This window comes from Myotis lucifugus, unplaced genomic scaffold (assembly GCF_000147115.1).
Source record: "Myotis lucifugus unplaced genomic scaffold, Myoluc2.0 scaffold_187, whole genome shotgun sequence".
NCBI classification, from domain to species: domain Eukaryota; kingdom Metazoa; phylum Chordata; class Mammalia; order Chiroptera; family Vespertilionidae; genus Myotis; species Myotis lucifugus.
The window spans coordinates 1194649-1218149 of NW_005871235.1; the positions used below are offsets into that span (position 1 = coordinate 1194649).

At 35.5% G+C, this 23501-nt stretch overlaps 1 protein-coding gene across 1 annotated transcript in view; it reads right to left on the reverse strand.

Annotated features, from left to right (window-relative positions):
• Nucleotides 1-23501, reverse strand: part of EYS (eyes shut homolog (Drosophila)) — a 1189235-nt gene that overhangs the window by 614242 nt on the left and 551492 nt on the right. The window contains 3 exon segments of the mRNA XM_006096829.1: nucleotides 8456-8488; nucleotides 8491-8579; nucleotides 9837-10012. Coding sequence (XP_006096891.1) covers nucleotides 8456-8488; nucleotides 8491-8579; nucleotides 9837-10012 — 298 coding nt within the window.

Sequence of the window (23501 nt, forward strand, 5' to 3'; positions counted from 1 at the left end):
CCTATAGATTGACTCTTTTCTTGGTTTCATTTATTTTTAATTAAGAACAACAACAAAAAATACTAACCCAGGTGCACTGAGTATGAATTTTAAAAGACTCCTAGGCCACAAGGGAAGCACTAAAATCCTGCTGTTTCTTAGTGGCAATGCCAGCAAAAGCAGAGAAACAGAGAGATTGGTTTTAATCATCAAAGAAATGCAGTCGATGTGGGTTATCATATTTCCTCCTGCTCCCTCGCTGCATTTAATTATTTATAGAATAAACTGGCAGATGTGAAATGCATAGGTCCACTTGCTATAATGTAAGAACTATGCAAAATAAGAAATTTTGGCTTAAAAATATAAACCAATTTTTGCAGGACTTATATGAGTTAAATCCTCTATAGTGTAAACTGTCTTTCAAAAGAAATTTTTGAGCATAGCTCAGAGTGAGAAATCCAGAACTGCAGTGAATGCAGACTAAAACCTTTGTGACCTAGTGTTTATGGGTCAAGAATTTTCGATTCACTAGACAAACATAATTCTGACACTTACCAGCTATTGATAAGTGTTTCAACCTCCCCAAACCTGTTTTCTCATCTGTACAATAGGGATAACAATGATTCTTATGTGACAGTTTGTTTTAAACATTAAATGAAGTAATGCATTCAAAACACTTAGCCTGGAAAATAATGTTTCTTTTTTCACAAATGATAACTAATTTTAATGGTAATTTACGTCTCAAGTTTTATTTGAAATCACTTTATTATTGTAGAAAGAAATCCATTTTATCTTTAGTGGTATATGGCATTGAATCCAATAGCCTCTATATTACAAAGTTGTTATATAATTCACACCAAAATATTTATAGTCTCATCCATGTTCTTGTTCATTTGACAAAGATTTTTTTAGAATCTATTAGTGTGGTATCGATCTGGACAGTAGAGGCATGTATGATGTGCACCGGTCCTGCGCTTCTGAAGCTGATTAAAGAGGAGAGAGGCAGGGCTGAGATGAAAGTCAGGATGGGGACTGGAGGGTGAGGGGAGTGATCGTACATTAAACATAGCTGCACAAGTAATTGATGGATTGCAGTTTTGGAAACTGCTATACATACAAATTAGAAAATGCTTCCTAACTGCTCATGATAATTCGAAATGGTACGACACTTTGGGAGAGAGTTTGGCAGTTTTATTTCCAACTCTCCAATGAACTAATAATGTCATCTTAGGTATGACTTAGCAGTCATCTCATCTACACTCTCATGCTATAGATTTGGAAACTGAGGCCCTGATAACTTTTTATTTAACTGAGATCTAACATGTTAAGGCTGTTCTCCTTTGAGGCAATGTACAACACTAAGAATATTCTAAGGTTCTATCAAATACATATATTATTCCACCGCCACCATATTTAAACAAGAAACAGACATATAAAAATGAGAGGCAGGCACCCATTATCCATTACATCTGAATAGCTCTACAGGGTAGCCATAATTCTACTATATTTCATTTACCAAGAAAAAAACACTATTGTAAGACATTTATATTATGCAAAATCTATATAGTCTAAGTGACCATTTAACTGGTAGCTATGATGTGCACTGACCACCAGGGGGTAGATGCTCAATGCATAGGCATGGAAACATGGAACAGAATGATGAATCTCATAGGGAAGGGGGGAGGGTGGGAAGAGATTAACCAAAGATCTTATATGCATACTAGAGGCCTGGTGCACGGATTCATGAACTGGTGGGGTTCCTCAGCCTGGCCTGTGGGGATCAGGCCGAATCCATGCACTGGGCCTCCAACATCCCAAGGGGTCCCAGATTGTGAGAGTGCACAGGCCAGGCCGAGGGACCACACTGGTGCACGAATTTGTGCACCGGGCCTCTAGTATGTTATATAAAATGTAAGAGAAGTTATTTTCAATATTCTACTTCTGAAAATATTAAACTACATTTTCCCATTGTAAATTATATTTGTTTAATACAGATGACCTTTTTTGCATTGTTAAAGTGTTTTTTCATTGAAAGTTGCACTTTTCTTCCTCTTCTAAAGCCACCACATCCCTTGGGTTACAAAACATTAAGTTAGTGTGTTGCTTAGAATTCTTAGAATATACATCCCTGTTGTTTACACTGAAACTAGTCATGAGGAACAGAATGAATCTTTTTTCTAAGGCTATTGCATATTTAGCATTCTTATTAGCAATACTGAGCAATCTCTCAGAGAGGCTTCCAATATGAAGATAAAGATTTAGCAGTTTTAGAGATACCTTTCTAACCTTTGGGAGAAAGCTCTACTAATGACTATGTGACTCAAGGTTTGCCAATTATCTTATTTTAATGTCTTCATTTCCCTCAATATACAGTTTCCTGCATTTTGAACTCATTGCCGACTTCCTTATTATCCCATACACATTTTTCTCTTCCATTCAGCTGAAAGCTGTCTTTGGGCGAGAAATTGAAACAAATGAGTTTTCACATTATCTTTCACATTATTTTGAGGATCTAGCATAGTATCCTGCACACAATATATGCTCAAAATATACTAAAGCAAAACATCAAATTTTGCCTTAAAAGGACCATTGTTGCTGCTTTTTCGTGCAGTAAAGTATTTGCATTTGGATCTTTCCTCTTTTCTCTCGCTTGAATGTAAAAACAATGCATGTTCATGTATTTCTTTATAAGATTTCCAATTACTTTGCTCTAATAAGTGTCCATAGGATGTGTTTTGACTGGTCTAAAATATCAATAACTTGAGCTTAAATATGAATAAGCTATAAACTACTTCTTCAAAAGCTATAAACTATTTTTAAAAGAAATTATTATGAGTTCATTAAGAATTACACATTTGCTTATTTACTTCCTATATAGTGATAATAAGATTTAATTATTTAATAGGATAAATCATGGCATTTTGAACACAGTAAATACTTGAAAATGTTTATTAACAGTACTGATGATTTTATATCATGAGAAAAGAAACATCAGAACCATAGACAGACACCAAATGAAACAGTCTATCTTGCTATCCTCGGTCTTGTTTTTCGGTCTATTTTGAAGATGACATTTAAAAACCAGATATTGCAAATAGACTGTATAGCTGCAGAACTCAGAACAGTTTTTCTCATTCAGAAAATAGTTTCCACCCCTCCACATTATTATAAATACAGCTTCTCTCCTACATAAAGATCTGTGTTTTACTTTTAAAAATGCCATCAACATTTTTATTGACTGCTGTCATTTACAAAATTCATTAAGCATGATCCATTGACAATCATCACTTGATGTAAGGATCAATCTTGGCTGGTAACAATTCATTTACTGAGGGAAAACTGAGTAGTGCTGATCAAGTTAAAAAGAGGGAGATAATTCATCTTGAATTTTAACAAGTCTAAGACATTAAATAAATTGTGTTCTGTCACTAAATTCCTTTACAGAACATTTGGATTTTAGAATAATACAAGTATTGTAACAACATTTCGATTCGTTTTTGTAATCTGATCTGCTAAAAAGATTAATCCACATTAATTATCAGCTTGTCAAAGATCATCACAACTCTAAACATTAAGAAAAACCTGAGAATTCAGGTCTTTAACATTATCTAACAAAAACTAATTCTCAGAAATAAAGAAACGGGGTGTTCACTTCTCAAGTTACTTTTCATTATTAAACAAAGAATAATTGTAGTCATTAATTTCCTCTAATCTCATAAACATACATCATAGTTAACATTTTTATAAGACAGTGTAATTAGTGAGAGTTTTAAAAATAGACTAAGTAGAAGGAATATAAAGAGAACGTGCTATCTTTCTGAAGAGCTATTTGAAAAAGAAAAATGTCAGGGAAGTTTAGGTTTATTTAAATAGACTTAATGTGAAGAGAATTGCTACCAATTATTTTGATGAAAAGCTTAATGGTTTATATTATTGCAAGTTATAATCAGAAATCCAACAGCTGCACATTCCCAATAATTTGATACATTTTAATGTCCTTTAACACAGATTATATGTGACACTGTATCATCTGGTATACTTTTGTGTGCAAGGTAATTTATAATTTTTTATTTTCTGCACACTAGTGAATTGATTGCCAGCTCAACTAACATTTTTTACAGCAATTCTGTGATGACCTCTAGCAACTCTAAAAAAATATAACATTCATTCCAGGTGAGATACCTGAGGAGCCTAATTAAAATAAGGAAATCAGTTTTTTAAAAGACATAAGACTCCTGGGTTTTGGTCCAGCATTTAAGAAGCTCAGAAGACACTACTCCTTCCCTCAAAAACATAAAAAGCTGAAGAAAGAATTCTTTTTATCTGTCAGAGAATTGAGGTGACAGGGCAAATTGTCCCCCTCCCCAAATTAGAGAGAGAGTCAGACAGATACAGAGAATTACCAGAGCAGAAACTGAGGAACAGAAAGCCCTGCTGGAACCGGTACCAGGGTAGGAAAAGGAACTCTCATTGATAAAATGCTGGTGGACTGGTGTGGACACGCTTGAGCGTTAACAACTCCAGGCGGTTGGTATTCAGTCTAAGAGGATTTTCCCATACGCTCATAAGTTTCACCTCCAGGAGTCCTAGCAGGTTCTCACAGTACAGATAGGAGAAAAATAGACTTTGTGCTTCCAGTAGGGAAGAGAATAGCCATTTGAAATACTGTAGAGCATTCTGTTCTTAAAAAGGCCTGACTTCTAGGGAAATAATTTTACCGGAGCCCAATTAATCTGGGAGAAAGGAAATACCCAGTTCTAGACCCTTGAAGCCTCCATGCTGAATATAAGGGGTGAGGAGGCCGAGAAGACACGGAAAGGTCACAGCCCAGAGGTGAGGAACGGGCTCACTGAGAGACTGAGACCTACTCATAGCACTTTTGAAAGCTATGTCTTCCCCACGTCATGGGAACAATCTTACCCACACCTATAACAACAGGGGAGATAACAACGGAGAGAACTGCACAGCTCAGATCTATTTAAGAAGTTTCTAATAAAATCCACTGATTACAAAGGAGATAACAATAAGGATACAAGAAGAATTTTAGCCTGACACCTATAGCCAGAAAAAGCAGTAAACATGGCCTGACTCCTAGCCATATAAAAATAAAGTATCATACTAAGGCCTATTTATTTCAATTACTTTTATCCAGCTCATGATGTCTGCCTATAAATATTAAATTATCAGGCATGTTAAAAGAAAAAAAAAACATCAACACAGTTTGAAGAAACAGAGAGAGCACCCAATCTGATTTATATGGCAGAACTTTTGTAATTATCAGACTAGGAATTTGAAATAACTATGATTAATGTGCTAATGACTTCAACAGAACAACCTCAACAAAGATGACCAACATCAAAAGATATTCTCCTCCTCCTATATAATAAAAGTCTAATATGCTAAGTGTCTGGTAGACTGGTTGGCCATTCAACCAATCAAAGCATAATATGCTAATGATATGCTAAGGCTGCTCAACCGCTTGCCATGGCATGCACTGACCACCAAGGGCCAGACACTCTGACCGGTAGATGAGCTTGTTGCTGGGGTCCATCCCTTCAGGACTGAGCGAGATGGGCTGGACAAGCCCTGGAGCCTTCCTGTGGTCCGGTCCCTCCCTGACTGGCCAATCTCCTGCATCTCTCCCCGGCCGGCCCCAGTTGTGCACCAGTGGGGTCCCTCGGCCTGGCCTGAGCCCTTTCGCAATCTAGGACCCCTTGGAGGATGTAGGAGAGCCAGTTTCGGCCTGATCTAGCAGGCCAGGCCAAGGGATTTCACTGGTGCACGAATTTGTGCACTGGGCCTCTAGTGTTCTATATTATGTGCTCTTAGAAATACTACAATTATCCCTGCTCTTCACAAACTCCAATATATCAGAATAGAGAGAGTAATATGCAAATATTATATTAGAATATGATAACTTGATATGATGTTTAATTTCTTCCCATGCACTTTGCTGCTAGAATGCCATGACTCACCTTATCAGGGAATTACCAAAGTTTCCCTATGCCCATTATTTTAACATTCACCTACATGCACACTTAATCCTGAAGCAGATCAATTCTCCAATTCTTCAAACTGATTTGTTTCTTAAGCCTCTCTCAAATTCAATATCTTTCTGTGAATGACATTATTTTTTTAAAAATGTAAATTTGACATTTTACCACAATCACGATTCTTATTATTTTACATCCTATTTATTCACAGCATTAGTTGGGGGAGGGAGAAAAGAGATCTAAAAAGCATTTTTCCAGTGATATTATGCAATTGCCATACCTGTTTTCAAAATAGTTTGCCATTCTATTCCTTCATTTCAAAATTCATGATTCTAACTTCATATTAATATTTCCAGCAGTCAAACAAAGACATTGAACAATTTATTTTTTTATTTCAGCAAAATATTTGGCTTCTTATCCCAATTAATAATTTGTAGCTATTTTCAGGGGAATATCTAATTTAAAATGTTCGTTTACTGCTATGACACTGATATGCATAACATTTAAATGTTAAATTCTTTTTCAATAAATTAAATTTTCTACACCTTTTTCTACTCATTTTAGAACATAACCAATGCATTAACAAAAGTATAATCCCCCTATCTCTTTGTAGCATTTTACCCAGATGCTTCCTCTTATGATAGTAAGCATTTATGTCTTATTTTAGCTTTCTAGTACTTGAGAGCTAAAAAATATAAATTTAAAATAAATTTATTATATAATTAATTCATGCATAAAATTAATTAAATGCTCTACTAAAACATGGATGTATCACACCCTTAACAGTTTTCTCTATTTAGTAGACTTGTGGTTTTATAAAATTATGTTTTCAGGATTTTTACTTTTTTGTTTGTTTGTTTCTTAATCCTCAAATAAGGATATTTCTCAATTGATTTTTAGGGAGAGTGGAAGAGTGAAGGAAAGACAGAGAGAACTTCGATGTGAGAGAAACACATCAATGAGCCCTGACCAGGGCCCAGGCAGGGGAGGAGCCTGCAACCAAAGTATTCGCACTTTGCCAGAATGGAACCCGGGACTTTGCCCCACAGGCCAACGCTCTATCCACTGAGCCAAACTGGCTAAGGCTGCATTTTTACATTTTTAACATATACTAATGGATTTATCCTTCATATTTGATATTATTATTAAAGAGATAATTCAAGTGATAATTGTCGTATATTTTAATATAAAAGAACATATCCTGAGGATTTAACTATTTTAAGGATATTTGGCATTAATTCTTTGTATTTAACAAAATTTCTAAAAAAAAATTTCTATATATCAGGCTTCATCAGTAGGAGGATATAGTTAAGTAAAGGATATATTTCAGCTTTTTTCTTTCTCCTCCACTTTAAGGAAGCCATTATTGTGTAAACTGAGGTGTCATAAAACTTATTTCTTAGCACCAAATACCTCCCAGACTCAAAGTTCCTGAAATGTGTCCTCAAAGACCATCTCTTTAAGGTCATTAGGGGAAAAATATTTTCCCAGAGGAAAGCCAGGACCAAGGGCCCTAAGAGAAATAAAATGATAAAGATGATAGTTCCGTTTTATCAGAGAGATGAGCCTTGGGAATACCCTTCAAAAGAAAAGAGCATATGACCTAAACCCAAGTTTTCTCACATTATTTTGTTTAAATGACAGGTATGGACCATTTATCTGTTTAATTTTTAATGACCTCTGGAGAGTCTTGCTTCTGACCTTTCCTTTCTGATCTGGCTCTGAGCAAAGTCTATCTCCATTCATACGTATATGTGCATCTTCTTTAAGCACTGGCCAGACCTCACCTTCCCTTGAAGTCTGAATCCTTAATCTTGCACTGAGTCACCTGACTGTATACACTACCTAATTATTTAGCTTTAATCTTGGTTAAGGCTGGTCTATCTGTTAATGACATTTGTAGATATACATTTAAAATTCCTGACAGCACAGTCTTGCCAATTGATATTTCCTTACTATAATTCAGGTGCTATGGTCAAAAGAATTATGGTTCAATGGAGACATTTCTACCAAAGTAAGACTATTCCAATGTTAATGGAATTCAGACCAGTCCAACTTTGCCAAGGAAGCAGATTCATTCTCCTTGGACACATAATACTCTGAGTCCAACACCAGAAGCAGCACTACGTCCTTGGGCAAAATAGAGGTTCTGCCAAGACCCTGACAATATTAAGTAATTCCTCTACTGGCATCCTCCTTCCAAATGCATTAAAACATGAAAGGACAATATATTAAGTCACTTATACCTTAGTTTGAATCAATTTAGGAGCATGCTTTTCTCTTGAAGGGCTGAGGGTACATGTGACGTATGGAGGAAGGGAAAGGGGAATGTTGAGAAAAGTGTAGTATGGCCAGACAGAGAAGGAGAAGAGCACTAAGTTAACGTGTCCAACCTTACGTTTCACCATACACTATTCTATTACTTACAGTGTTTCAAAGGCAATGTAAAAGTTTCACAACAAAAAAACAATAATAATCTTTACCACAAATCCAGGTAGGCAGAAACATGTCGAGGCAAAGCCAGTTCATTTTCTACACATATGTCATGAACACATGATTTGAGAATGCACTCATCAAATCCCTTCTCACAGGGATGTTCTGGCCAACCTCAGACAATCACAAAGGGGAAATTTAATTTTAATTACATATGTGTGTTTGTGTGTGTGTGTGTGTGTATATATTTACTATTTGTTATAATTGTGCTAGGTCATTTATATAAATTGTCACAGTTTATCTTCATATTCATTCTATCTGGTAGCTATTATTACTATCTCTATTTGGTAGATGAGAAAATTAAACTTAGAGAAGATAAATAATTTGATCCCAAATCACACAGTTATGCAGAAATGAAAGTAAGTATATGTGAAATAAAATTTTGGCTTGTAACTATGGTGCCATTCTATATTACCCGTTCAAATGTCTTTACATATTTTACCTTGGAATAAATCAGTGGTTCTCAACCTTCCTAATGCCGTGACCCTTTAATATAGTTCCTCATGTTGTGGTGACCTCCAATTTCATTGTTACAAATTGAACATAATTAAAGCATAGTGATTAATAACAAAAACAATATGTAATTATATATGTGTTTTCCGATGGTCTTAGGCGACCCCTGTGAAAGGGTCCTTTGACCCCCAAAGGGGTTGCGACCCACAGGTTGAGAACCGCTGGAATAAATACATAGAAAGCAATGGAATAAAAACACAATACTTTTTTAAAATATGATTCTCAAATTCAAAGGAAAATTTATCACTATAGTTTCTAGATATAAAATATTTTCTTATTATACTTGTAGTGTTTCACAGTTAGTATTTCTTAAGCTGTGGTTCTACAGAATATAAATGTTATGTATAGGTTTAGGTGACCATTGGCTGTCACCTAAATTCTCTTTAAACATCATGATCTAATTTCCCATACTAAAACACTGTGTGTGTATCCTTTGTTTGGCTTTTGCCAGCATTTCTTCATCAACCTAGCAAACAACATTGCTAAGCTAGCCACAATATCTGAGACATGGCTTGCTATGTATACATTAATAATATTTTTTAAACCACTGATTCCTTCCTATGAAGCAACTATTTATAATGAATCTTAATATGTTTAAGAACATGGTAACCTGAATATATCTAAATATACCATTCTACAGAGGGACACTAGAGACAATTAGAGGCAGCTGTCACTACTCACTACTTATGTGAACTATAATTGCAACTTTTAAATATGTTATGTAATAGCATTTAATCTAAACTCTGGTTATCTGGAAACAGTATTTTTATCCTTCCTACGTAACAATATATTCTCACTGTTCTTTCTTGATAAATTGAAAGAGAACTATTAAATATGTATTCTGAGGTACTTTGATACAATCTAATGCATTATAAGAACACAGAACAAGTTTAAAAGACTTGGCAGAATCTAGATCAAACTTAAAAGCATTTGCAAAAAGACTAAATTTCCCAAATCCTTGTCCAGGACTCTCTCCACTTTGCAATGCTCTTTCATATGCCGAGCTGATTCTGGAACCATCTCTACTATGGAGACTGTAAAAGGTATTACAGAAGAAACAGGGCTTATAAAATGTCATGATGACCAGTTGTTAACATGGTTGAATATCATAAACATATTGTTGAATATAAAAGTATATTCCATAAAAATACATTGTGATAGGGTTCTTACAAAAGTCAAATACAGCCCAGAAGAGTGGCTCAGTGATTGAGCCTTGACCAAAGAACAAAGAAGTCAAGGGTTTGATTCCTGGTCAAGGCACATGCCTGAGTTGCAGGCTCTATCCTTAGTGGGGGGCATGTGGGAGACAGCCAATTGATGTTTCTATCTCTATCCCTCACCCTTTCTCTCTAAAATGTCAAATACATACAAATTTAATGATATCACTTAGAGATGCATACATATATAATAAAACTATAAAGGATAGTAAAAGAATGTTGAATATAAAATTCAGAATAGTTAGTGCAGGTGGGGGTAGTGAGGTGATAATGTGCTCAGGAAAAGATAGAGAGGAACCTGTAATTATTGCTAATATTTTATTCATGAGGAAAATGGTAAATACACAAAGGCTTATTATAATATTTTATGTAATAAATTTACATTAATTGTATGTTCTCTTGAATAAAAAATTACAATATCAGAGAAAAATAAATATCACATGATCCCACTTATTTGTAGAATTGAATGAACAGAATACTATATGCATAGCCCATGGGCACAGACAATAAGGTGGTGAGGACCTGAGTGAGGTGGTTGGATAGGGACTGGGTGAAGGGGGTTAAGAGGGGGGAAAATGGGAGACATCTGTAATACTATAAATCTTTATGAAAATGCATTAGTATATACTCTTTATTAAAGATTATTTAACTTTTCATGGGTCTTGATTTCAAAGAAAAATCATTCTGCATCTTTTCTAAATTGTAAAAGCCCTATCCCTAACAATAATTGTGAGCAGTCATGGCAGATATTATCTGTATTTATCTGCTTTCTTGCCCCAATGGGCAATGCAGCATTTCTGCTTCAAAATGAATAATGTTATTTTAAGGTCAAAATGAGTATCTTCAGTTTATATTATCACCTATGCAAACACTATTCCACCCCTCCTGAGTGTAAAATGTGGGCTCGCTGACTGCTCCAGGGACTGAGCACAACTCTGGCTGAAGTCGTCTCATTTGCAGTTCTGAGATTATTCCCTTCACTTTCAATTTGCTCATAATGGGATAAACTGTGGTTTCACTTACTGAGTGTTAAACATTTTTATATAACACTATAAATGGAACTATTTGGGCTAAAACAAAAGTAAGTGCAGTTTAGTTTGTAAAATGATCCGAATGCTTGTTCTGATACTTCAGTGGAAACAAGTTCAGTAGCCACTGAATTCACTACACAGGTAGAGAATGAACTCTGTAATTAGGACTGAACTGAATGCTGGGCAGCATGTATGCTGTATAAAGATCTCATGCAGAGAGGATCAGTGAGGTCCAAGATCCAACAAGTGCTCTACTTGTCCAGCATTGCACCTTGTTAGCTTGGAGGAAACATTAGAATCATCTAACCTGACTGCTTAAAGAGGGAGATGGCTTTATACTAATGATGGCCTTGTCTGTGATGACACAATATTGGCCAGCATCGTTAATGGATTGTACTTTTTCAATATGTTAACAATTTGGGATGACATATTAGAAAACAACTCCTTGAATGGGATTTGATGGTAAAAAATTAAATAAGATACAGAGTATCTTCTAGACTACTTCTATCCAGTTTAAATTTCAGTTTTGTTTTGTATATCTGGTGAGGAAGCTGGCATTGAATGTTTTAAATTGTGTTCTGTTCAGAATATTGCAAGAGTCATCCAGCTCTGCTGCAACTAAAAATAAGAGAGATGTGAGAAAAAAAGTAAAATTGCAAATCTTGAGGTAGAATGGAGGAGCCACCCAAGATTCGGGCTATGGAGGAAGAGTTGTTGTTACATGAAGACAAGAGAATTTTGATAATTGGCAACATAATGTGAACATAAGGAATATTTACACAACTAATAAAAATAGAAGACAACTGTAATTTATACAACCTAACTAATTTAAAAGCAGAAGCAAATATCTAGTGAAAGTAGGTTTCCATTCAGAACTGTGTAAGATACAGATAGTGGCAGGATTTAGACCAGAGCCTAAAAAAAAAATTATCAACATTAATTAAGACTGGTTTTGTCTTGAATAAGAAAAAGAGTGGATCTGTACAAACCAAGTGAATCAGCCTTTGTGTCTTATGACATTTGGGAGATAGGCAAATGCTATAGATTGTTCAGAAAAGAGATAATTTCTCCATTTTTTGCTTATGGAAACCATTTAGGAGATAATCAGACAGATCTGGGTAGGAAACCTTTCTGAAAGAATCTCACAGTGGTTATTTTAACAGAGGGGAGAGGTCCTCTTCTCCCCTGGTTGCTAGTGATATTCCAAAAAAAAGGATTTTCTGAGACTCTCATAGCAGAATGAGTGATTTTCATTTCTGTGACATTAAAACCGGAGTTTCCCAGTCCCCATTTCCCTATGTCCCACCACAGAATAAATGTAGCGGGTCTTCAGTAGAGCTAAAATTAGAGCCAGTGTCCAGAATTTCCTTTCCATGTTGGAGTCGGGTCCAATCCAGCATCAAGCTAGCTTAATTGTTTCCCCATTGCATTCCATTAGTCCATTGACTGTGGAGTCCACAGATCCACCTGACTATGGAGGAAACATGGGTGAATGCAAGGAAGCCATGAGCACAAGAGAACCAAGAACAGACTCCTTTGTTTAGGAGATTAAGCATTCCCCAATTTGTTCGTGCTTGCAGTGGCCATGCCCATTCTGGCCAATGATTTCTGTTCCCAGGTGTGACTGACAAGCAAGTATCATCCCTATGGCATCCCAACTTTACTGGGCATGCATCTCTCTCTCCTTTGTTGGGTCCCTTCCCTCAGTGTTTTGCAGGAAATAGGCAGGTGGTTCCCTGGGGAGTGCAAAGTTGCAGCTTCCTGGTAAAGCTGCCTAAATGACATGCCTACATGTCTGGTCTTTCCTTTGCTTCTTTCTATTACGAATAACTGGCTAATCACAATGGTATCAGTTAGAATTGGTAACATCTGGATTAAGATACAACACATTGATGGATCTTATTGGCAAAGTTTTTTTTTGTAATGGTTATCAATTTTTTTCTAGTAAGAACATTTAACATGATATCTATTTGTAACAAAATTTTAAATGTACAAAATATTATTATTAACTATAGGCACAATGGTATACAGCAGATCTCTAAAACTTACTCATCTAGTATAACTAATACTTTATGGAAAGTTGCTCTTCAGTGAAGGTCCTTCTTTGGAGAACATAAGAAATGATGAATGTACAACATTAAGCCAGAAATCCTGGTTATATATCTGAGTTTTGCCTAATGTGTTGTGGAAGATTATCTGAAGACTCTGGGACTCCAGGTCCTTACTGGTAAAATTAGACAACAGTACCTTTTTCACAAGGTTGTTAAGAAAACTAAATGAATCAATGCATATAAAAAAGCATGGTGTCCATGCATTAGTATTGTTATCTATATTACAATTATTATTTTTCAAACACATATATGCTGAAGTCCTCCCACACTTGGCTTTCAAAATCTAAAAATCAGACTATGGGAGAACTACTAAACAACAGGTAGAATTTTCAAGGACAAAAATGATAAAGAAAAAATTAGAATTATATAAAAATAAATATATGCTGGGGATGAGGAAAGGATTGCCTACAGAGGAGCAGCATGTGTACAGTTTTGGGATCATGGCGACATGACTGGGTGTGGTGGTTGTTACACAACTTTTTATGCATTTGTCAAAACTATAGAACTTTGTGTCAGAGAATGAATTTTCCAGTAAGAATTTTAAAAAGCTTGAAAAAAAAATGGCTAACTATGCTAACAAGGAAAATGAGGAAGAGATAAAGGGTAACCTACCAGAGTCAGATCATTCCTTAAATAGCTTCAGAAGGAAGATGGGTTGCCATGATTAAGAGCCATGACTGTACAGAGTATCTGGGAGCAGGTCCGAAAGGGTGCCCACAGCATTGCCAAAGAATTTGTTTGTTTTTGTTTTTTGCTTATTTGGTTATTGCTCTTTGACTAGGTTGTGAAAAACCTAAGTCTTAAGTCAAAAGTACCAGAAAGTTCTTAGTAACACCTAACAACACAGATGGGTATCATTTCTGAAGCCTTTATTTTCCACTATGGATTGTGAGCAGCATTCAGAATGGGGCTACATCTGAATGCTGTGGCTGCTTCAAAATGGCTCCATGCTTCCAAATGAATCTAAAATAAGTGGATTCTTAACTGAGCATCAAAAGTAATCTAGCAATGTAAATATAATAACATAAATATGAAACTAGCAAGTGAAATATATGTATTGATATAGTAAATATTATTGACATACCTGTTTTATTTCCTTACTATTTTTGTAGGAATATACAGGTTGAGGCAAAAGTAGGTTTACAGTTGTAATACAAATAAATAATAATTAATGAATAATAATAAAAGAATAAACTCAGTGTTTCACATACTCACAACTGTAAACTTACTTTTGCACCACCCTGTACTCATTGCATATGGTAGCTTTCATTGTGTTTTAAAAATGTTCAGTCCTCAATAAAAACGTATATGCTTGGAAGAGGCTAAATTTTTGAAATGGTATTTATTTCTTATATCAGAGAATTGTAATCTTTATTCTACTTATCTATCTGCAAGAGTCACATTTTTACCTATAGGCGGCTATTTCAAAATATACATGCAAATGTCTCCTGAAAAACTGTCTGACCAAATAAAACCAGTATCACTATTGAGTCTGCCAAAATACAGGAGATGTTGTCAATGATGAGTGAATGTGAACTGGTAAATAGCATGTTGCTGGTACTCAATTGATAATTTGTACAACATCACATAAACAATAAGAGCCCTATTATCCATATGTCTGCTGAAGGGAACTAAAGTTTTGCCACCCCCAAATGTGCCTTTTGAGATATTGCTTTTAAGCTGGTTGTTAAGAATCAAATAACTCAAAAAGCACCTTTGACTTTTCCCCTTTCCTGCCTCAAAGAATTTTCTATCTTTCAGGTAGGAAAAAAACCCGCTTCTGGAAGGGAACCTTAGCATGTTCCCTTCAACACACATGAAATAGCACATGTGTGTCAGACAGGAAGAAATCTATCAAAGCCTGCCCTCTGTGTCCCACTGTGTCTGATGGCACAGCAAGAATTTGTTTAGCACGTGTTTACTCTCTTTTTTACTGTGAGTTACCTATTTCCCCTTGGGAGTCCCAGACCCTTGGTTTCTTCTCCTTTGTCCTGGGGGCATATAAGCCTCAACTGCCTAATGGGTTTCTGGTCTCATATCTCGATACCCGGGCATATACACCAGTAATAATAAATACTGGACATTTTCTCGTGTTAATCTGCCTCTGTTAATTTGATTATCAGCCTAGATAGAAGACCTTAGATGTGGGAAGTGCCCCCAGACTTTCGAGCTGTTATTTCCTCAGGGGATTCAAGTAACCAGAAAGCCAGAACCTGAGGTATCCATAGCTGTCTCAAGTCTTCTGTGGGGTAAGTAGTGAAAATTCTTTCTGAGTGACCAAAAATACCCCACATGTGCTTCTGAGATTATTATTGCTCAAGAAAATTCAGGCATTCAACATTCTGTCTCAGTTGATGCTACTGAATGTTAGAGATGAAATGAATGACAGAAGACAGAGGATGAAATTAACATAGCTGAAAAGTAGAGGAAATGTAGGGAAGATGTGTGGACACAACTTGTTTATATCAGTATATAGTTAAAGAGAATATGACCAAAGGCAGAAATGGTCGAAAAGGTCATTGTTAATGAATAATTATTCCTTGAATAAAATAAGTTTACTCTTCTTGCTTGCCCATATCCGTACTAAAAATCATTGTATGTAACAATAATGTACGGCTAACATTTATAAAAGACTCCTGTGTTCCAAGCACAATTGATAGATAAAAATAAGGAATTTGAAGTTTACATAAATTTAGAAAATACCTGTAGTGAGGTATTAATTCTAAACATTAGGGTTTCCTGATGGTAGTCAAAGTGATTGCTTACCAGTTCACAGAACATCCAGTTCTGTTTTCTAAATGTGATCATTGCTTAGAACTTGATTAGATCCAAGCAGTGTTGATCAACATTATTGATGGAGCGATTATCAAAAATGTATTATACATATACATCTACAATAATAAAAGCATAATATGCTAATTAGATTGGACTTCCTTCTGGACAACCTTCCAGATGTAATTCCATGCAAATAAAACTTTCTACCTCATCTCATCCTCCCATGGGGGCCTCCAGAAATGCTTATTTCAGCAGTGCCTAAGAACTCCACTCTCACTAGCAAAGGAGAAGGGCAATCCTTGCAATTCTCCAATAACAATATCACATTGTTACTCGACTATTTTCTTAATTATTCAGTTGATCTCATTATATCTTCTAAATCTTTAATAAACACAGGTATTTTAAACTAATTTGTTTGATTTATTGCAGAAATTGTGATAGATTAGAATTTAAATTATTGTATGTTATTTTCAGATATGTAATTTAATTTATTATAGCCTTAAGTGAATTCCATAAAGTACAATTCTACTTCATATCTAAAATAAGTACTTTTATTACTATTGCCTAAATTATGTATCCTAAAGGCCATTTTTAATTTAACATTTTTACTTTTATCCTGAGTGATTCTATTATCAGTTTAATTTTGCATACAAATTATGAGGAGAATATTCTCCAGAGTAAATCTGGAGACAGAGTAAATCTAAGTTTCTTGAGATTACTTTACAAATCAGAATATTGTCTAAATAGCTGTTGAAACTATATATGGACATATAAAATAATTTAGATAAAAGGGAAGTGATAATAACCACAACTGTCTCCGTGATTAGGAATACATAAATCTCAAAAGGAATTCTTTTTTATAGTTATTATTTCCTATGATTTCAATAAAACTTTGCTTTAAATTTTGATCTTCAGAGTATTTATATTTCAGAATGCTAAGTTGTTTTGGTTTGGAATGTTTCTTATGCAATAACTGAGACAAAGACTTGAATTCAGATTGCTTATTTGAGAGGATATATATATATAAGCCCAAATGAAGGAGTGGGGAAAATGAGACAGGGAAGAAAAGTCAATTGGAAATGCGTTATTTAACTCTTTGCCACTAGGTGTAGCTGGGCTCAGTACAACTAGAATGGTTCTAAAACTTTCTCATACTTTTCGAAAGCCTAATTCTTCTCTCATTGACTGTAGGTGTACTTAGTGATTCACTGCTAATGTGGAGAATATGGTCCAAGTGTGACTTCCTTTTCCTTCTTTCCTTGGTTCTCTCAGACAAGCCAACTTCTATGTCATGAAGATAATTAAGTAACAGTATGGAGAGAGCCACGCGGAGGAGAAATAAAGCCCCTGGTCAACAGCTACATCGTGAATTTGGAACAGGATCTTCTAATCTAGCCCAAAGCAAGTCTTTATATGACTCTAAGCCTGCTGACTCTTTTTTTAATATATTTTATTGATTTTTCACAGAGAGGAAGGGAGAGGGATAGAGAGTTAGAAACATCGATGAGAGAGAAACATCGATCAGCCGCTTCCTGCATGCCCCCTACTGGGGATGTGCCTGCAACCAAGGTACATGCCCTTGACCAGAATGGAACCTTCAGTTCGTAGGCCAACGCTCCATCCACTGAGCCAAACCAGTCAGGGCAGCCTGCTAACTCTTTATTGCAACCTAAAAAAAGATCCTGAGCCAGAATCACCCAGATAAGCCACTCCTGAACTACAGAAACTGTGAAATACAGACATTCCCCAACTTGTGATGGTTCCACTTACGATTTTTCAACTTTACAATGGTGCCATAGCATACGCATTTAGTAGAAACCTTATTGTATCTCTTGTGATGCTAGATGGCAGTCGCGAGCCGAAGTTCATAGTCAGACACACAAGCACAAGGATAAACAACCGACACTTAGTCTACAGTGTACTGTGTGGCTACATGATTTTTTTACATGATATTTTTAATGCAATGGGTTTACCAGTACATAAGCCCATTTACATCTGTAAATGCTTGTTGTTTTCAGCCATTAGATTTGAGTGGTAATTTTTTTATGCCGCAATAGATGACTATGCACTCAGTGAGAACCTTATGAATTCAGTTATGGAATGATTGAGAAATGGAGCAATTGTCCACTGACTCTCTTGTGCCTGTTACACACAGATTACCTTCAGGTATTAACATATCCACACTTTTGTGCTGATTTACGAGTGGCCTATGTGTACATTCAGTTAGGTTCTTCAGTTTCCAAAAAAGTTGAAGGCATAAAAGAGAGGCTTTTAAAGTAGGGGATAGTCAATATGATTAGAAACTGCCCAGCACATCTGGGATTGGATGAATAGCAGCAAAAGCATCTGCTAAACAATCACCACATGTGGAGCCCCAACCTACTTTGTATGTTAAATAATTTCTCAAAAAAATGCAGAAAAATAAGTTAATACATTTAAACTACACTGAAATCTTATGGGGAGAGAAATGTTTTTCATCACATTCTGCTCTTAGTAATAACTCAATTAAAATAAATGAAAGTAGACCTTTATTCTGGGGACTATTTATAAGACATAATAAGGAAACAGACAGAACCAACACAGGCAATGAAACTTACCTCAATCTAGTACCAATTCTGTCATTATATTAATATCACTATATCTACTATGATCAAAATGATTTTCTCAAGGTAAAATGCCTAATTATTATAATAACATATGTATGTTTACAATGTATTGCTATTTTCCAGCTAGAAAATTAATATTATGTAGTTTATGTTAGCTAACTTTTCTGCCTTTGTACTAGGCATTTTGCAAGGTCATTTACATACATGTGTCAATTTTCAAAACACAATCTTAGGTAATACATTTAGGCTACCAGTAATGAGTTTAAATGAAAAATAATTTACTTGGCAGATACAATTTTAGGAGATTTTATTGTAAACAGAGTGTTCCCCATGGCAAGAGTTAGTGTAAATCCTGACACACTCATGTACTCAGGTATGGAAGAAGCTTCTGGTGAAATCATTTTAATGTTTTGTTTCATTTAGAGGTCCAAATTTACAGTGCTGGGTTTTCTAAATAACATATTCAAAAAGTAGTTAATTGGATTCCTCAGGATACTTCCAATGTTAACACATACATGACTTCATAAACCAACTCATTTGGCTCTTTCAACAGCTCTATTTACGTAAATGAGGTTGAACTATTGTTTGTGTTTTTTGTTTTGTTTTAGTTTTTGTGCCCTTACCTGGTAATCAAACCTGAGACCATCCAGTGAGAAGGCCGATGCTCTAACCATTTAGCAAAGCAGCCAGGGCCCAATGCTTATTTTACAAACTTACAAAGTGTCCTGTATTTTGCCATAGTGGGATTATAATGATATTAAATACCCTTTTTAATATTTTCCACCATTGGATAACATTCTATTAACTGCAGAAATCCGTGTGCATTTTAATCCATCTTCTAAGTACTTCAAAATGCATTTCATTTTTCTCACAAAATCTTCCAATTTTTACTGGAAACTTCCAAAATTTCTTAAAACACATTGTATGTGGGAAACGTATTTATATGTTTTACGTTGACTGTAAGTAGTAGAGCCACCTGTTAGCGTGTGATAAAAACTACCCGCAAACAATGTGTTAACCCATTCCTTATAAAGCACACTTTCTAGCCCTAGCCAGTTTGGCTCAGTGGATAGAGCGTCGGCCTGCGGACTCAAGGGTCCCAGGTTCGATTCCGGTCAAGGGCATGTACCTTGGTTGCGGGCACATCCCCAGTGGGGAGTGTGCAGGAGGCAGCTGATCGATGTTTCTCTCTCATAGATGTTTCTAACTCTCTATCCCTCTCCCTTCCTCTCTCTATCCCTCTCCCTTCTTCTCTGTAAAAAAAAAAAAAATCAATAGAATATATTTAAAATAAAAAGAGAGAATGCATATCAAAATGACAATGAGGCACCATCTCACAACTGTCAGAATTGCTAACCTCAACAAATCAACAAACGACAAGTGCTGGAGAGGATGAGGAGAAAAGGGAACCCTCGTGCACTGCTGGTGGGAATGCAGACTGGTGCAGCCACTGTGGAGAACAGTATGGAGTTTCCTCAAAAATTAAAAATGGAACTTCCATTTGACCCAGCAATCCCACTTCTCGGAATATATCCCAAGAAAACAGAAACACCAATCAGAAAGGATATACGCACCCTTATGTTCATAGCAGCACAATTTACAATAGCTAAGATTTGGAAATAGCCTAAGTGCCCATCAGTGGATTAAAAAACAGTGTTACATCTACACAATGGAATACTGTTCTATATAAAAAAAAGGCCAATATGCAAATTGACTGAATGGCAGAATGATTGGTCACTATGGCGGGCACTGACCACCAGGGGCAGATGCTCAATGCAGGAGCTGCCCCCTGGTGGTCAGTGCACTCCCACAGGGGGAGTGCCACTCAGCAAGAAGCCGGGCTCATGGTTGGTGAGTGCAGCGGTGGTGGCGGGGGCCTCTCCCGCTTCTGAAGCAGTGCTAAGGAACCCTTGGGGTATGTCCAGAGAGAGGGCCTAAGCTGGCAGTCGGATATCCCCCAAGGGTCTCCCAGACTATGAGAGGGTGCAGGCCAGGCTGAGGGACCCCACCCAATGCACAAATGTCATGCTGCGAGCCTCTAATGCTGCTATAAAAAAGAAAGAACTCTTACCATTTACAACAGCATGAATGGACCTGGAGAGCATTATGCTAAGTGAAATAAGCCAGTAGGAGAAAGATAAATATCTTCATGATCTCACTCACTTGTGGAATATAATGAACAACATAAACTGATTAACAAAAATAGATACAGAGACAGAGAAGCATCGAACAGACCGTCAAACCTCAGAGGGAAGGCAGGGGAGGGTGAGAAGGGGGGTGGGGTAAGAGATCAACCAAAGGACTTGTATGCATGTATATAAGCATAACCAATGGACACAGACAGTAGGGAGGTGAGGGCATGTGCTTGAGGGCAGGAATGGGCGGGGAGAGGTCAATGGGGGCAAAAGGAGACATATGTAATACTTTCAACAATAAAGAATTTAAATTTAAAAAAGAAAAAAATTGGTTTCCTCCATAACCAGGTTTCACTCCTACTCTCCTTCCAATATTATATTTAATAAATATTTTATTCTTTTTTGAACATTTTTCTATGTATGTGGACATATATAGATATGTTGCCAGAAATATTAAGATTCCTTTCACAGAGAAAAGTTTCAAACTTCTTTTTTCTTGTGAATAAATATCAATTATCCGAGTAATACTGGAGTCTTTTATAGGGTTCTAAAATACATAAAAAATAACTTAAAAAGACAACCAGAATTTTATATTAAATGGTGAAAAGGATTGGTTTTTAAGTTTTAAAAACATTAACACAAATATATTTCCAAAGTTCACCTAAAGTTTCACAAAATCAATTTAAAATTATGGGTTTTGACATGTCTCCAACTACATTATCTTATCTTTACTTCTCCTTTGACTAATGATAATTTAATGAAATTATTTAAGCTTACTTCAGATTTCCAAAATGTCTAAAACTTTTATACATTATTATCTTGGCCTCTAATGTATTCATACTGATTGTTTTTCTCTTCCTTAGTTTTAACCATTGTAACTCTGTCCAATCTCCATCAGCATGGTGTACAATTGATGCAATTTTCCAAGAGACTTTCTGTCAATTTTGTAAGATCCTGCATTTTTGCCAAGATTTTAAATTTAATTATTGAGTTGATTTTCTCTGTATTTATACTGCCTTTTTTTGCCAGCTGTCAAGGGACAGATTCTAGATTCTTCAATAAGTAGACAGTACATAAGATGATATGTTTGAGATGGGATTAATATTAAAAGTGAATTTTTTTATTTCTTATAAAAAAATACTATAGCTGCATGATTTGGAAAATTGGCCCTAAGTGAAAACACTTAAGGAGAAAAAAGCTCTCTGATACTTAATTAACAATATAACATGTATTTTGAAATTTATTTTACTTATCTAGTTCCTTTTTAGATATCTGACTATATTAAAATGGAAAGTATGATTCAAAGCATTCCCTTTTTCCCATTTGCCACAAGGCATAGAAGAGACATGGGAATGTATAAAGTATACTTTTTAGATAACTGCTATTTCTGCTCATTCTGGAGTTTAATTTTAAGCTAAAGTTTGAATGTATATTCTAGTTCAACACTGAATCAAAAATTTCAAAAATTATTTTTAATTGTAAGTAATGATTTTACTAATATAGTCAACATGGTGGGGAATTCTCCAACATAAAACATATATGCCTTCTAAAATTCTCTATGAGATAATAGAAGTGAAACACACACACACACACACACACACACACACACACATACAAACTGGCCACTCATCAGCCTAAATCAGCTCATAATTAATAAATCACTGCATAAGCTGAACTTGAAGAAATGCCTTTGGGATTATTTATATTCAGATCATTTAATTCTCTTGAGAACACCTATGACTTTGACTGGGCTTATTAAAATGCTGATTAACTATTTTGATCTCTACCTATTTACTAAACTGTACATTTCCTGAGGATCATTCTTTCTAATTTGCAATTTTGTCATTAGAAAACTGAGTGGAGGAAAACAAACTGAAGCTCCAATTATAGAAACTGATTTACATAGTAAAGTCACATTTATTCAAGATAGTATGGATAGTGAGAAGTATGTTATGAACTCTTTGAAACTCATATCTGTGAAATAACTATGTTATAAAAGATTTTCACTTTTGATTTCTAATATAGGAACACTATGGTCAGAACATGACCTGTGTGCTTTTCAAACTTTAATGTGCATATGCATGCGGGAATACATTTTAATCAACTTTGCTTCCTTTTGAAATGTTATAGATAGCTCTATATGTTGCTTCCCTAAAGAAGCTATAACTAGATTCTCTATTATATGTGCAATAGAATGTGAACTGTGTTTATAATTAAATATATGTGAGCAAATTCAATGCTTATTAAAATCAATATATGAATACTCTCTTAATTATACTTATTAAGATCTGTTAAATGTCATGCAGCTGGTTATTCTACCTCAACAACAAAAGTTCCTGTTGGGGCTCAGGCAAACCCTCACCATTTTTAATATTTTTTGAATTTTTAATATTCACATTTCTTTCATATTTGGGGAGATTCCTAGCCATTCAGTATGTATATTTTTCAGACTGTCTTCACTTTGAGCTATAGCCTCCCTGACACCATGTCTCATCAAATATTCTGTATTGGGAGAGTTGAAGCCATAGCCTTGAAAGAATGAAGTGTGCTCATTTTCAAGCAGTTTTTCCCAAATATATCTTTTCCTCAGGAATTTGTAAGGGTGTGAAGAATATGATGCAGGGTGTTCCTAGCAACAACAACAACAA